General features: G+C 37.1%; 1 protein-coding gene across 5 annotated transcripts in view; it reads left to right on the forward strand.

Annotated features, from left to right (window-relative positions):
• The window catches only part of kif2a (kinesin family member 2a), a 142,560-nt gene that overhangs the window by 77,482 nt on the left and 52,099 nt on the right, over positions 1-12,979 (forward strand). For all 5 annotated transcript variants that reach the window (XM_069924484.1, XM_069924479.1, XM_069924482.1 and 2 more), the window contains one exon: positions 10,747-10,909. In XM_069924484.1, coding sequence (XP_069780585.1) covers positions 10,747-10,909 — 163 coding nt within the window. The remainder of the gene's footprint in view (positions 1-10,746; positions 10,910-12,979) is intronic.

Genomic DNA, 12,979 nt, shown 5'->3' on the forward strand with positions numbered 1-12,979 from the left:
AATTATTGGGATGAAAATGAAATATCAAAGGAAACATTTAATCTTGTGCTGTAGATGGTGCACCTGCTATGATGGGTAAAAATACAGGATGTTTAAAATTAATGAGGGATGAAAATCCAAACATGTTGGTTGTGTATTGTGTTATCCATAGAGAAAACTTAGTTGCCAGAAAAGTTTCCCCTGTTCTACACAAGATACTGCATTCTGTGATCATGTATCAATGCCATCAAAGCTAATGCCAAATGTGAATGGCTGTTTAAGGCAGCAGTTTTGTGTCGATAAAAATGCAGAACACGTGAGATTATTGCTTCACACTGAAGTAAGGTGGTTGTCAAAGGGAAACTACTTCAAAAGATTTATGGAACTGTTTGGTCTTCTCAGCAAGTTTTTGAAGGACAAACATGAAATGACGCTCTTGCTAACAACAGATGGTTATTTCACAGACATTTTTGAGAAACTAAGTATATTGAACAAGCAACTCCATGTAGCAAATATGATGCTCATTGATGCAAAAACAAAGATATTTGGATTCATGACACTTCTAGAATTATGCTTAAGGAATATTTGTGCAAGAAATTTCAGTCAATTTGATTGGTTGTATATGTGTGAGGTAACTAATGCTGCTACAAACATTATTGTTGACCATTTGAAAATATTGGTGTCCGACTTCAATGATAAATTTTGTGATTTAAAGGCAATGGATTTTCCCTTCTGGTTAACTCAGCCATTGCTGGTGGACTTCTCTGAAGTTCCAGCGCAATACCAAGAGGAGTTATCTGAGTTGCAACATGATGAATCTGTGAAAACTCAGTTCAAATTGAAAGGAACCATAACACCCACTCCTCCCAATGAATATATACAGGATAGAATAATTTGTTAGGTATATATGAATAGTGAATGATAGATAAATGTAGCTGTTTTTTCTGTTTTCTTTCTTTTTATTTTGGGGAGGGAGATAAAATATTGTATCATTTTTATTACATTGTATTGTTATATGATGAAGAATTCTATGTATGTATTGATGCAAATGAAAATTAAAATTTTCAAAAAAAATTGAAAGGAACCATGATGTGGCTGTCTAACGAGATCGGAAAGAAATACCCAAACTTGACTACTTTATACATTTTCTATAGTCTTATTTAGTAGAATGTGGGTTCAGTGGTGTTAGTGATTTGCTACAAGCTAAGAGAAACCGACTGGAAATTACAAAACGTGGAGATTTAAGGTTGAAGCTAACAAAATTAGTCCTTTGAATCAAAAAAATCTGCAGCCAGCATCAGGGGCAAGGTTCCCACTGAAGTGGTGACAATTGTTGAATGTGCGTTTGAGGTGGTTGACACATTGAAGTAGTAGTTGATATGAAATATGTGTCCCAGTGTATCCTGACCGTAATTGCATTGAAATAGACTTGCAGTCAATGATTTAATTAAAACTTCTTTTAAATAGATAACTTTTTTCTGCTAATAGTGGGGCGTATGTTTTTTTGAGTATTAAAGTGGGGCCTAGGGCAAAAAAGGTTGAGAACTACTACCGTAGACCTTTATGTTGGCTCTAGAACATGTATCCAAACAGTTTCCATCTATTAACACTTTACCTTGCAGAACCTGTTCTTGTCTTGAACAATTTCTGTTTTATATTCTTCTCGATTAAAAGGTGTAGCTGCACCTTTTATCTTGTTGGCTAGGTTCCAAATCTTCTTTTCTACTCACATTTACTATAAACCCACTAACTGCCAGAGCTACCAAGACTGCACCTCCACCCGTCTCTTATAAGGATGCTATCCATTTCTGTCTGTTACTCTGCAAATGATGTATCTGTTCTTAGAGGTGGCTTTCTGTTCCAGGACATCTCCTCTGTGCATGATGGAGCTCTCACTGCTCCTCCATTTTCTGCATGTGCTTTCGCTATATCCCTTCCCCCAAGACAGAACAGGGGATGATTCCTGCATTTCGCCCCACCAACCTCCACATACAGCACATTATTATTCATCATTTCCACCATCTGCAATTCGAACCCACTACCAGTCACATCTCCTCCATGTCACACCTTTCTGTTTTCTTCAAGGATCACTCTCTGTGGAGGAGTCACGTGATGGAGTAGTGGCCGGTAGGGGAATTCCAGCCCTCTCCAGAAAAGTAAAAAAAAGGTAGAGAAAAACAAAGTCACTAACACAGAAACCATAACAAATTGAAAGTGAAAGTGTGGAGAAAATGGCAGCAAAGAAAGAAAAACCAAAGACAATGGGAAGAAAAGAAGAAGGAAGGATGTCGGAAGAGGAAGGTGAAGGCCTTACCGGTACGAGGAAGCCCGCCGTGGAGAGAGAAGCCGCTCCCTAAGGTCAGTGGAAATCCCGAACTCAGGACTACAAAGATGGCTCACAGAGCCAAACAAAAGTGCGCAACTGCGCACAAGACAAAAACATCACTGACGAGAGGGGGGACCAGCTGAGGAGTAAATCTCCACAGCCGAAACAGACAAGTATAACACGACAACAAGAGTCTCAACAGGAAAATATAGAAAATAACAGGAACAAGAAGGAAGAGAATAAAAATAGGAAATCAAAGAAACAACAGATGACCAACTCAGAGGAAGACGACCAACACCAAGACACTTTTAATAAAAATAAGAAGAACAAAAATACCCAACAAAATAAAATAAACAACCCAACAAGAAAATCAGAAGAGACAGAGGTAAAAGACACAGATCCTGGAGTGGACCCAGAAGAAGAGGAGGGAGAACACAGAGAAATGGAAGATGAAGGGAAGGGCAAGTACATGGATAAAAAAAAATTAAGAATATGTGGAAACATTAAAAGCATGGCTGACATAAGAATTCAGTGAAATAAAAAGAAGAATAAAAAGTACAGAAGAAAAAGTGAATAGATTAGAGATGATCATGACAGAAATAGGAAAAAGAGTAGACAAGGTGGAAGAACGAGAAACAGCCATAGAAATGGAGGTAGATGACTTAAAAAAGAAATTAGAAGAATCTGATAAAAAAAAATTAAAGAAACACAGGAGGTGTTAGCTCAGAAGATAGATATAATGGAAAATTATAACGGAAGAAACAATATAAAGATAGTGGGCCTTAAGGAAGATGAAGAAGGCAAAAATATGAAAGAATTTATAAAAGAATGGATCCCCAGGGTCCTAGGAAGGCCAGAATTACAGGAAGAAATGGAAATAGAAAGGGCACACAGAACATTAGCCACTAAACCACAACCACAACAAAAACCAAGATCCATTCTAGTAAAATTCCTAAGATATCTTCTTTGGCTTGGCTTCGCGGACGAAGATTTATGGAGGGGGTAAAAAAGTCCACGTCAGCTGCAGGCTCGTTTGTGGCTGACCAGTCCGATGCGGGACAGGCAGACACGATTGCAGCGGTTGCAAGGGAAAATTGGTTGGTTGGGGTTGGGTGTTGGGTTTTTCCTCCTTTGCCTTTTGTCAGTGAGGTGGGCTCTGCGGTCTTCTTCAAAGGAGGCTGCTGCCCGCCAAACTGTGAGGCGCCAAGATGCACGGTTTGAGGCGTTATCAGCCCACTGGCGGTGGTCAATGTGGCAGGCACCAAGAGATTTCTTTAGGCAGTCCTTGTACCTTTTCTTTGGTGCACCTCTGTCACGGTGGCCAGTGGAGAGCTCGCCATATAATACGATCTTGGGAAGGCGATGGTCCTCCATTCTGGAGACGTGACCCATCCAGCGCAGCTGGATCTTCAGCAGCGTGGATTCGATGCTGTCGACCTCTGCCATCTCGAGTACCTCGACGTTAGGGGTGTGAGCGCTCCAATGGATGTTGAGGATGGAGCGGAGACAACGCTGGTGGAAGCGTTCTAGGAGCCGTAGGTGGTGCCGGTAGAGGACCCATGATTCGGAGCCGAACAGGAGTGTGGGTATGACAACGGCTCTGTATACGCTTATCTTTGTGAGGTTTTTCAGTTGGTTGTTTTTCCAGACTCTTTTGTGTAGTCTTCCAAAGGCGCTATTTGCCTTGGCGAGTCTGTTGTCTATCTCATTGTCGATCCTTGCATCTGATGAAATGGTGCAGCCGAGATAGGTAAACTGGTTGACCGTTTTGAGTTTTGTGTGCCCGATGGAGATGTGGGGGGGCTGGTAGTCATGGTGGGGAGCTGGCTGATGGAGGACCTCAGTTTTCTTCAGGCTGACTTCCAGGCCAAACATTTTGGCAGTTTCCCCAAAGTTCCTCAACATGATTATCCAACTGCACGAAAACCAACAAGGTCGGGTCAGATACAGCAATGTGCTCTCTGAACCCTTCTCCATTAACAATGGCGTGAAGCAAGGCTGTGTTCTGGCACCAACCCTCTTTTCAATCTTCTTCAGCATGATGCTGAACCAAGCCATGAAAGACCCCAACAATGAAGACGCTGTTTACATCCGGTACCGCACGGATGGCAGTCTCTTCAATCTGAGGCGCCTGCAAGCTCACACCAAGACACAAGAGAAACTTGTCCGTGAACTACTCTTTGCAGATGATGCCGCTTTAGTTGCCATTCAGAGCCAGCTCTTCAGCGCTTGACGTCCTAAGATATACAACAAGAGAAAATATATTGGAAAAGGCAATGAAAAAAATAAGAGAAGACAAAAAAAAACCACTGGAATACAAGGGTCAAAATTTTTTTTTCTATCCAGATATAAGTTTTGAACTCCTGAAGAAGAGGAAGGAGTTTAATGCAGCAAAAACGACCCTATGGAAAAAAGTTTATAAATTTATGTTAAAATACCCAGCGGTACTTAAAATAGTTATCCCGGGGCAGCAAAGCAAACTGTAACAAGAACAAAAATGACAACAAACTCTCTCTCTCTATATATATATATATATATATATTAAATAGAGTATAAGTAAGAATTAAGAAGGGAAAGAAAGGGAAGAAAGAAAGTAAGGAGGGAATTAAGAGAATGACCTTTGTTATATATGAAGATTAAAATCTTTTCTGGGGGGGCTGGGTGGGAAAGAATAACAGTCACTGCGAAATCAGTTGATGCTTGCGAGCGAATTCGCAAATCCAAATGGAGAGGGGAGATGTGGTTGCCCGACAAGGGACAAAGGGCAACTCAGAAGGGGGAGAGACTATTGGGGTTAAAATAATTTTAGATATGAGAATAGTGGAAATATTTTATGTTTTAGAAATGTTGTCTTATAATGTGTTCAAAAAAAGAAAGCAGAAATGGATAAGAAGGGAAGGTGGTGATGAGGAAACGGAAAGGAAAGATAAACAAAGTATGAAATGACTATGTTAAACTATATGACTTTAAATATTAATGGAATACATAACCAAATCAAAAGGAAGAAACTGTTAAATTTACTGAAAAAAGAAAAAAATGATATAGCATTCGTACAAGAAACACATCTAACTGAAGTGGAACACAAGAAATTAAAGAGAGATTGGATAGGACATGTAACAGCAGCATCATATAATTCAAAAGCCAGAAGAGTAGCTATATTAATCAATAAAAATGTACCAATCAAAATAGAAGAGGAAATAATAGATCCAGCAGGGAGATATGTAATGATAAAATGTCAGATATATTCAGAATTTTGGAATTTACTCAATGTATACTCACCTAATGAAGAAGATCAAAAATTTATGCAAGATATCTTTTTGAAGATAGCAGATACGCAAGGGAACATACTAATAGGAGGGGATTTTAACCTTAATTTGGACTCAAACATGGATAAAACTGGAAAAAAAACTAACAGAAAGAACAAAGTAACCAAATTTATAATTAAATCGATGCAAGAAATGCAACTTTTGGATATATGGAGGAAACAACACCCAAAGGAAAAGGAATATTCATATTATTCGGGTAGGCACAAAACATACTCAAGGATAGACCTATTCCTGTTATCAGCCCACATTCAAGGGAGAGTTAGGAAAACGGAATATAAAGCTAGACTATTATCGGATCACTCACCCCTGTTATTGGCAATAGAGCTAGAGGACATCCCACCAAGAATGTATAGATGAAGATTAAACTCCATGCTATGTAAAAGACAGGATTTTAGAAAATTCATTGAATGACAAATGAAAATGTACTTTGAAATAAATACGGAATCAGTGAAAGATAAGTTTATACTATGGGATGCAATTAAAGTGTTCATCAGAGGGCAAATAATAAGTTATGTAACTAAGATGAAGAAGGACTACAATTAGGAAACAGAACAGTTGGAAAGGGAAATAACAAATACAGAAAAAGAATTAGCAATAAAGGAAGATACAACTAAAAGAAGAGAATTGGCAGACAAAAAAATAAAATATGAAACACTACAAACATATAAGGTGGAGAAGAACATAATGAAGACAAACAAATATTATGAGCTAGGAGAAAAAATGCACAAAATTCTAGCGTGGCAGCTTAAGACAGAACAAACTAAAAGAATGGTATTGGCATTAAGGAAAAAGAACAAACAAATTACATATAATCCAACGGAGATCAATGAAAACTTCAGGGAATTCTACAAACAACTATATCAAACTGAAAACGAAGGGAAAGAAGACAAAATAAATGAATTTCTAACTAAAATTGAACTACCGAAATTACAAACAGAGGAGCAAAATAAATTAATACAACCATTTGAAATAGAAGAATTACAGGAGATATTAAAAAAACTACCGAACAATAAAACACCAGGAGAGGATGGATTCCCAATAGAATTCTATAAAACATTTAAAGACTTATTAATTCCTCCCCTCCTGGAAGTAATCAACCAGATTGATAAAACACAAAACATACCAGATTCATGCAAAACAGCAATAATTACAGTAATACCAAAGACAGGGAAAGATCCACTAGCACCAGCATCATATAGACCAATATCTCTACTTAACACATATTATAAGATAATAGCGAAACTATTAGCAAACAGATGGCCGACTATGTACCAAAAATAGTAAATCTAGACCAAACTGGATTTATTAAAAAAAGAAGAGCAACGGACAATATCTGTAAATTTATTAACTTAATTCATGCAGTAGAAGGAAATAAAACTCCAACAGTAGCGGTTGCGTTAGACACAGAGAAGGCCTTTGACAGAGTAGAATGGAATTATTTATTCAAAGTACTACAAAAATTCTGCCTACCAGAGAAATATATTAATTGGATTAAAGCATTATATAAGAGGCCATTGGCGAAAGTGACAGGAAATGGATATATATCAAAACAATTTAACTTAAGCAGATCAACAAGACAGGGATGTCCACTCTCTCTCTCACTGTTCGCGTTAGCTATAGAACCACTAGCAGAACTGATAAGAACAGAAAATAAAATAAGAGGGATAAAAATAAAAGAGAAGGAATATAAAATCTGTATTTGCAGATGACATTCTAATATACTTAACAGAACCAGAAATATCAATAAAAGAATTACATAAGAAATTGAAGGAATATGGAGAAGTATCGTGGTACAAGATCAACGCAAATAAAAGTGAAGCAATGCCAATGAATAATGCGGATTTCACAAAGTTTAAGAAAGAATCACCATTTAGATGGCAAACACAAGTAATGCGATACCTAGGTATACAACTAAATAAAAATCTCGGCCATTTATATAAACTAAATTATCATCCATTAATGAAAAAATTACAAGACGACTTAGAGCATTGGAAAGACTTACCACTAACACTGATAGGAAGGATAAACTGTATTAAAATGAACATTTTCCCAAGGATACAATACCTATTTCAGTCATTACCAATTCACCTAACAGAGAAATTCTTCAAGGAGCTAAAGAAAATAATAAGGAAATTCTTATGGAAAGGGGGGAAACCGAGGATAGCTCTAGATAAATTAACAGAATGATACAAACAAGGAGGCTTACAACTACCAAACTTTAAGAATTATTATAGAGCAGCACAATTAAGATACCTATCAGATTTTTATCAAACAAGGGAAAAACCAGATTGGACCAGATTAGAACTAGATAAAATAGGGGAGAAGATACCTGAACATATACTACATAAATGGGATGAAAAATTGGTGCAACGTAGGAATTCACCGGTATTGCATCATCTGCTCAACATTTGGAAGAAGAATCACATAGAAAGGAATAAAACAAATTACCAACTACCAAAACTAATATTGACGCAAAATCAACTAATCCCTTTCACAATAGATAACCTTTCCTTCAGAGAATGGGAGAGAAAAGGGATCAAAAGAATAGAAAATTGTTTTTCGGGAAATAAATTATTATCCTTTGAACAAATGAAGGATAAATATAATATAACTCACGATATAGTGTTTGCATACCACCAACTGAAAACCTACTTGAAGGACAAATTGGGAAACAGGCTGAGGTTACCAGAAGCAAGCAATTTTGAATATGTGATTACAGACAGAATGATAATTTAAAAATTTATAACAAACATGTACATCAAACTGCAAGAAAAGGAGAACGAGGAAACAAACGGTAAACCTAAACAAAAATGGGAACAAGATCTAAATATAAAGATAAAGAATGAAATATGGGAAAAGCTATGCTCCGGAACTATGAGAAATACAATAAACACGAAGTTACGCATGATACACTATAATTGGATCCACAGGCTATACATCACACCTCAAAAGTTAAATAAATGACACCCAACAGCATCAGACAGATGTTTTCGCTGTAAAAAGGAAACGGGAACAACAATTCATGCAATTTGGACATGTGAGAAAGTGAAAAAATTTTGGGAAGATCTAAACCAGATATTAAATAAAATCACAAAAAGCAATATACCAAAAAACCCAGAGATCTTCCTCCTAAGTAATATAAGAAATAAAGAATTTGGACTCGATTTGGATGGAGCACAAAAAAGATTTGTTATGATAGCCCTAGCTGTAGCAAAAAAATGTATTATGACAACCTGGAGATTAGAAGACAACTTGAGAATACAACAATGGTACATAGAAATGAATAAATGTATTCCATTAGAAAAAAATAACAAATAATTTAAGAAATAACATCACAATATTCGAACAAATATGGGAGCCATACATGAAATACAATAGAGAAATCCTACCATGGACTTCCACCACCTAAAATGACAGAAGGAGAAGAGAACGAAAAGAACTGACTCAGTAAAAATTCTTGTTTATTTTTATTAAGTGACAACATTGTTTAACGGGTTTAATGTATCTTATAGATTGAACTTCAAATAAATGGGAAAGGGGGTGAGGGAGGGAGGGAAGGGAGGGGGAAAAGGGGGAGAAAATGACACTGGGTATATTCAAGAGAAAAAATGTCTGTATGTATCTTGGTCAATATGGTTTATAGTGTGAAAAATAAAAAAAAATTTAAAAAAAAGGATCACTCTCTGTGACTTCCTGGTTGCCCATTCTTCACTGTCATTGGGTACTTTCTGTTGTGTCAGGAAATGCAAAACCCATCCCTATGCAATCCTCACTTGCCTTCCAGGGTCCAAAACTGCTCATAGGTGAGTTAGAGATTCCCATGTACTTCCTTCAACCTTGTTTATCCCACAGTGCTTTGTTATGGTTTTCTCTGCACCAATGCCACTAAGAACAAAGGAAGTTACTGCTTTGCTGTTCTCTGTCTGCAAGGGCCATCTTGAGCATTTGGTTGCAAGCCATTTTAATTCTCCTCATACCCTTCCTCCCCACTGCCATGTCTGTCTTCAACCTCCATTGCTAAGGTAAGCCCAAATGCAAAGTAGAAAAACAGCACCTCATATTCTGCCTGGTTTGTCAAACAACCCAATGGATTGAACATTGAATTCTCCCAAGTTCAGGCAGCTTCCATTTCTGATCCACTGAGGTTCTCTCTCATCCCCATCCTCCATCTCAACCCCTCCTTCTTGTCCCTGTTATCTAATTTTGTTCTTTTCCCCCACCTGTTTCCATATGCCTATCACCCATACATGCCACTGAGCCACCTATCACCTCTTCCTCTAGTTCTCGTTTGCTCACCATCCCTCCCTTATCTGGTTCCATTCATTACCCTCCTTTCTTAACATATTTCTTAGCCAGCAGCTCTATGTTGACTCCACATTACTCTCTAGCCTATGTCACTTTCTCCACACTTGTCTTCCCAATCTGGTCCCATCTGCCCATCTTCCTGTCCTCACCTGTGTCTACCTATCACTTTTCAGCTGCTGTTTCACTCCTCCCACTCACCACTTCATACTGGCTATCTCCAGGGTCTGAACCGAAATATCAAGTATTCTTTTGCCTCCACTGATGTTGCCTGACCTTAAGTTTCTCCTGCAGCTCATTTAATTTGTGCTATTATATTTGGTTATTTCACTGTTTATAACTCAGGTGTAGCATTTAAAACCCTCTTGATGTTTAGATCATTGTTCCGTTAAATAGATGTGAAGATCACCTCTAGAAGTCCATATGGATCCCCGCCCCCACACCCCATCACCTTTTTAATACCATTGATAATAAATGCTTGATCGATTCAACTTTGGGAGTGTTGAGTAACTCGGGTCATAGGATGTGGTGATCCACAGTCCTAAAGTTGAAAACATCAAGCACTCATTGTCAACAATATTAAATATGGTGCTCTGGAGCAGAGCTTGACATGTTAACTTTTACTGTTACTTACCAAAGTTTCCTCAACTGTTTCCAAACAAAGTGTAATGGTACTTGCTTCTTTTAGAACTATTATGGAACTTAATAGGGATGTGGGTTTGTGGAAAGTTTCTTTTCCCATGAACATGCATTTGTTCAAGCATATGAGTGATTAAAAAGCAAAATATAATTCTTGGCCTTGATCTCTTTCAGAAAATGCAATAAGAGATCTGGATGTAATTACAATTCCCAGTAAGGACGTCGTTATGGTTCATGAACCAAAACAAAAGGTGGATTTAACGAAGTACTTAGAAAATCAAACTTTTCGTTTTGATTATGCCTTTGATGAGACCGCTACTAATGAAATGGTTTACAGGTATGTAAAAAAAAACTTTCAGCAAATTGCTTATAATAGACATGCCTTATTTCAGTTATGTTAAATAACAAAAAAAATTACTCAAGGCAAGGTCAATGACTAAATTCAATAAATTGATCTTTAGGTAGTTATTCTAACTAAACTATTAGAATCAAGTACATCCAGTTAAATCTTTAAATATTTGTATGATTACTTCAACTAATATTATTTTTCGTACATTATTCAAAGCTGTATGCTTTGTCAGTATTTGTTGTTTCAAAACAACTGTTCTTGAGCATATTTCACTTCAGTGTTCTAAGAATTTGTTTTTCTCCATTATTTCCATGGCTCCACTTATGCCCACCTTTCCATACTATCAGCACTTCTGCCATAATTGCTACTTGACAGAGTGCAGAAGCGTTCAGTTTTCATTTTCAACATGCACATTGAATTACACAGTACACAACAAGGCCATTGAAGGCACAAAAACAATTTATCCTGATGGCTTTTCGGGTGGAAGCTTGGTATTTTAAAGACTGTCCAAATACCAGATACTAAACAGAGCATTTGACTTCAAGGTTCTTGGGCTGAAATGGTATTATACTTTTACTCCCTTGAAATAAGTGATGATCCAATTAAAGTATTTAAGATGATAAAATGAGTTGATTTCATAAAAATATTTTTTTTCATTGGAAAATGCAGAAAAAGAAGTTATATTATAAGTAAACCTGGACCATTCAGGGATGATGTCAGTCGGTATTTCTAATGAAGCGTGGAGGAGATTGGCAACTCTCTTGCCAAAATAATGTGGAGGTTAGGCCAGTTGAAAAATTTAATGCTAAAATAGATCGATTTTGTTTGTTAACAGTATTAGAAGCAAGGTTTACAAAAAAAGAAACGGGCCAGTTATGATCTGATTAAATGAACAGTTTCAATGAGTTGAATTACATACTTGTTATTGTTAAAGTTACTATTCAATTTTCTTTTAGCACTTTGCAACTAGTACACATTGATCTAGCATCTTTTTTTAAAATGTATCCTTAAATCCCATTATGTTAAATTCGTGTTCCTGTTAACTGACGTGTTTTCTTTGGATCTTGCCCATATCTTTAAGATTTCTGCAGAAGCTGAGAGAAGCTCTTTTTAGGATTAACTAAAGGGATCAGAGGCAGTCAGGCCACCTCCCATTGCTTCATCAATGACTTTCTTTCCATCATAAAATTTGAAGTAGTGATCCTTGCTGATGGTTAAAAAATGCACAACTCTATTTGCAATTCCTCTCAAATAAAACAGTTCATGCGTAAATGATTCAAAACATACATCATCAGGCATGTTAAGTGGCAAGTAATATTTGTACCACACTAGTGCCAGACATTGCCTCTCAACAACAAATACTGTCTGGATTAGAGGCTATGAGCAATAAAGGGAGATTGAATAAGCTTGGCTTGTTTTCTCAAGTGCAGGAGGCTAAGTGGGAGACATGATAGAAATTTATAAAATTATGAGAGGTCTAGACAGTCAAAATATTTTTTTCCCTCAGGGTAACAATTTGAATGAGATGTGTTGTGCAAACTTTTATGGAGAGTGGTAGATCCCTGGTAAGGGCTGCAAGGGGTAGTGGTGGAAGCAGCTTGATAGCAGTGTTTAGAAGGCATCTAGATAGACAAATTAATATGCGTGGAGTAGAGGGGTATGAATTATGTGCAGACAGAAGAAATTTGGTTTAATTTAGTATCATGTTTGTCACAGGGCTGAAGGGTCTGATACTGTTCTATGTTCTTAAAAGGCTCTCACCACTGACTCTGGACATTCAATGTCATTACATCAGCAAGTCTTCCACCGATGACATTAAGAGCAATTTAGAGGCAGGGTATTGTGCCATTAGCGACTCACTTCCTGACATGTTTCCATCATCAGGAGCATAAAGATGAACTTGACTGGATGTGTGCAGCTCCAATAATTCTTGGTCTGCTCACCATTATCTGGGATAAAGCAATTTGCTTGATTGGTACTACATCAACTGTTATAAATAAAATAATATTGTAAATATTCATTCCCACCAGCAGTGGCTGTACTGTAAGCATCAATCAG

This window comes from Narcine bancroftii, chromosome 3, assembly GCF_036971445.1.
Source record: "Narcine bancroftii isolate sNarBan1 chromosome 3, sNarBan1.hap1, whole genome shotgun sequence".
In the NCBI taxonomy this organism is placed as follows: Eukaryota; Metazoa; Chordata; class Chondrichthyes; order Torpediniformes; family Narcinidae; genus Narcine; species Narcine bancroftii.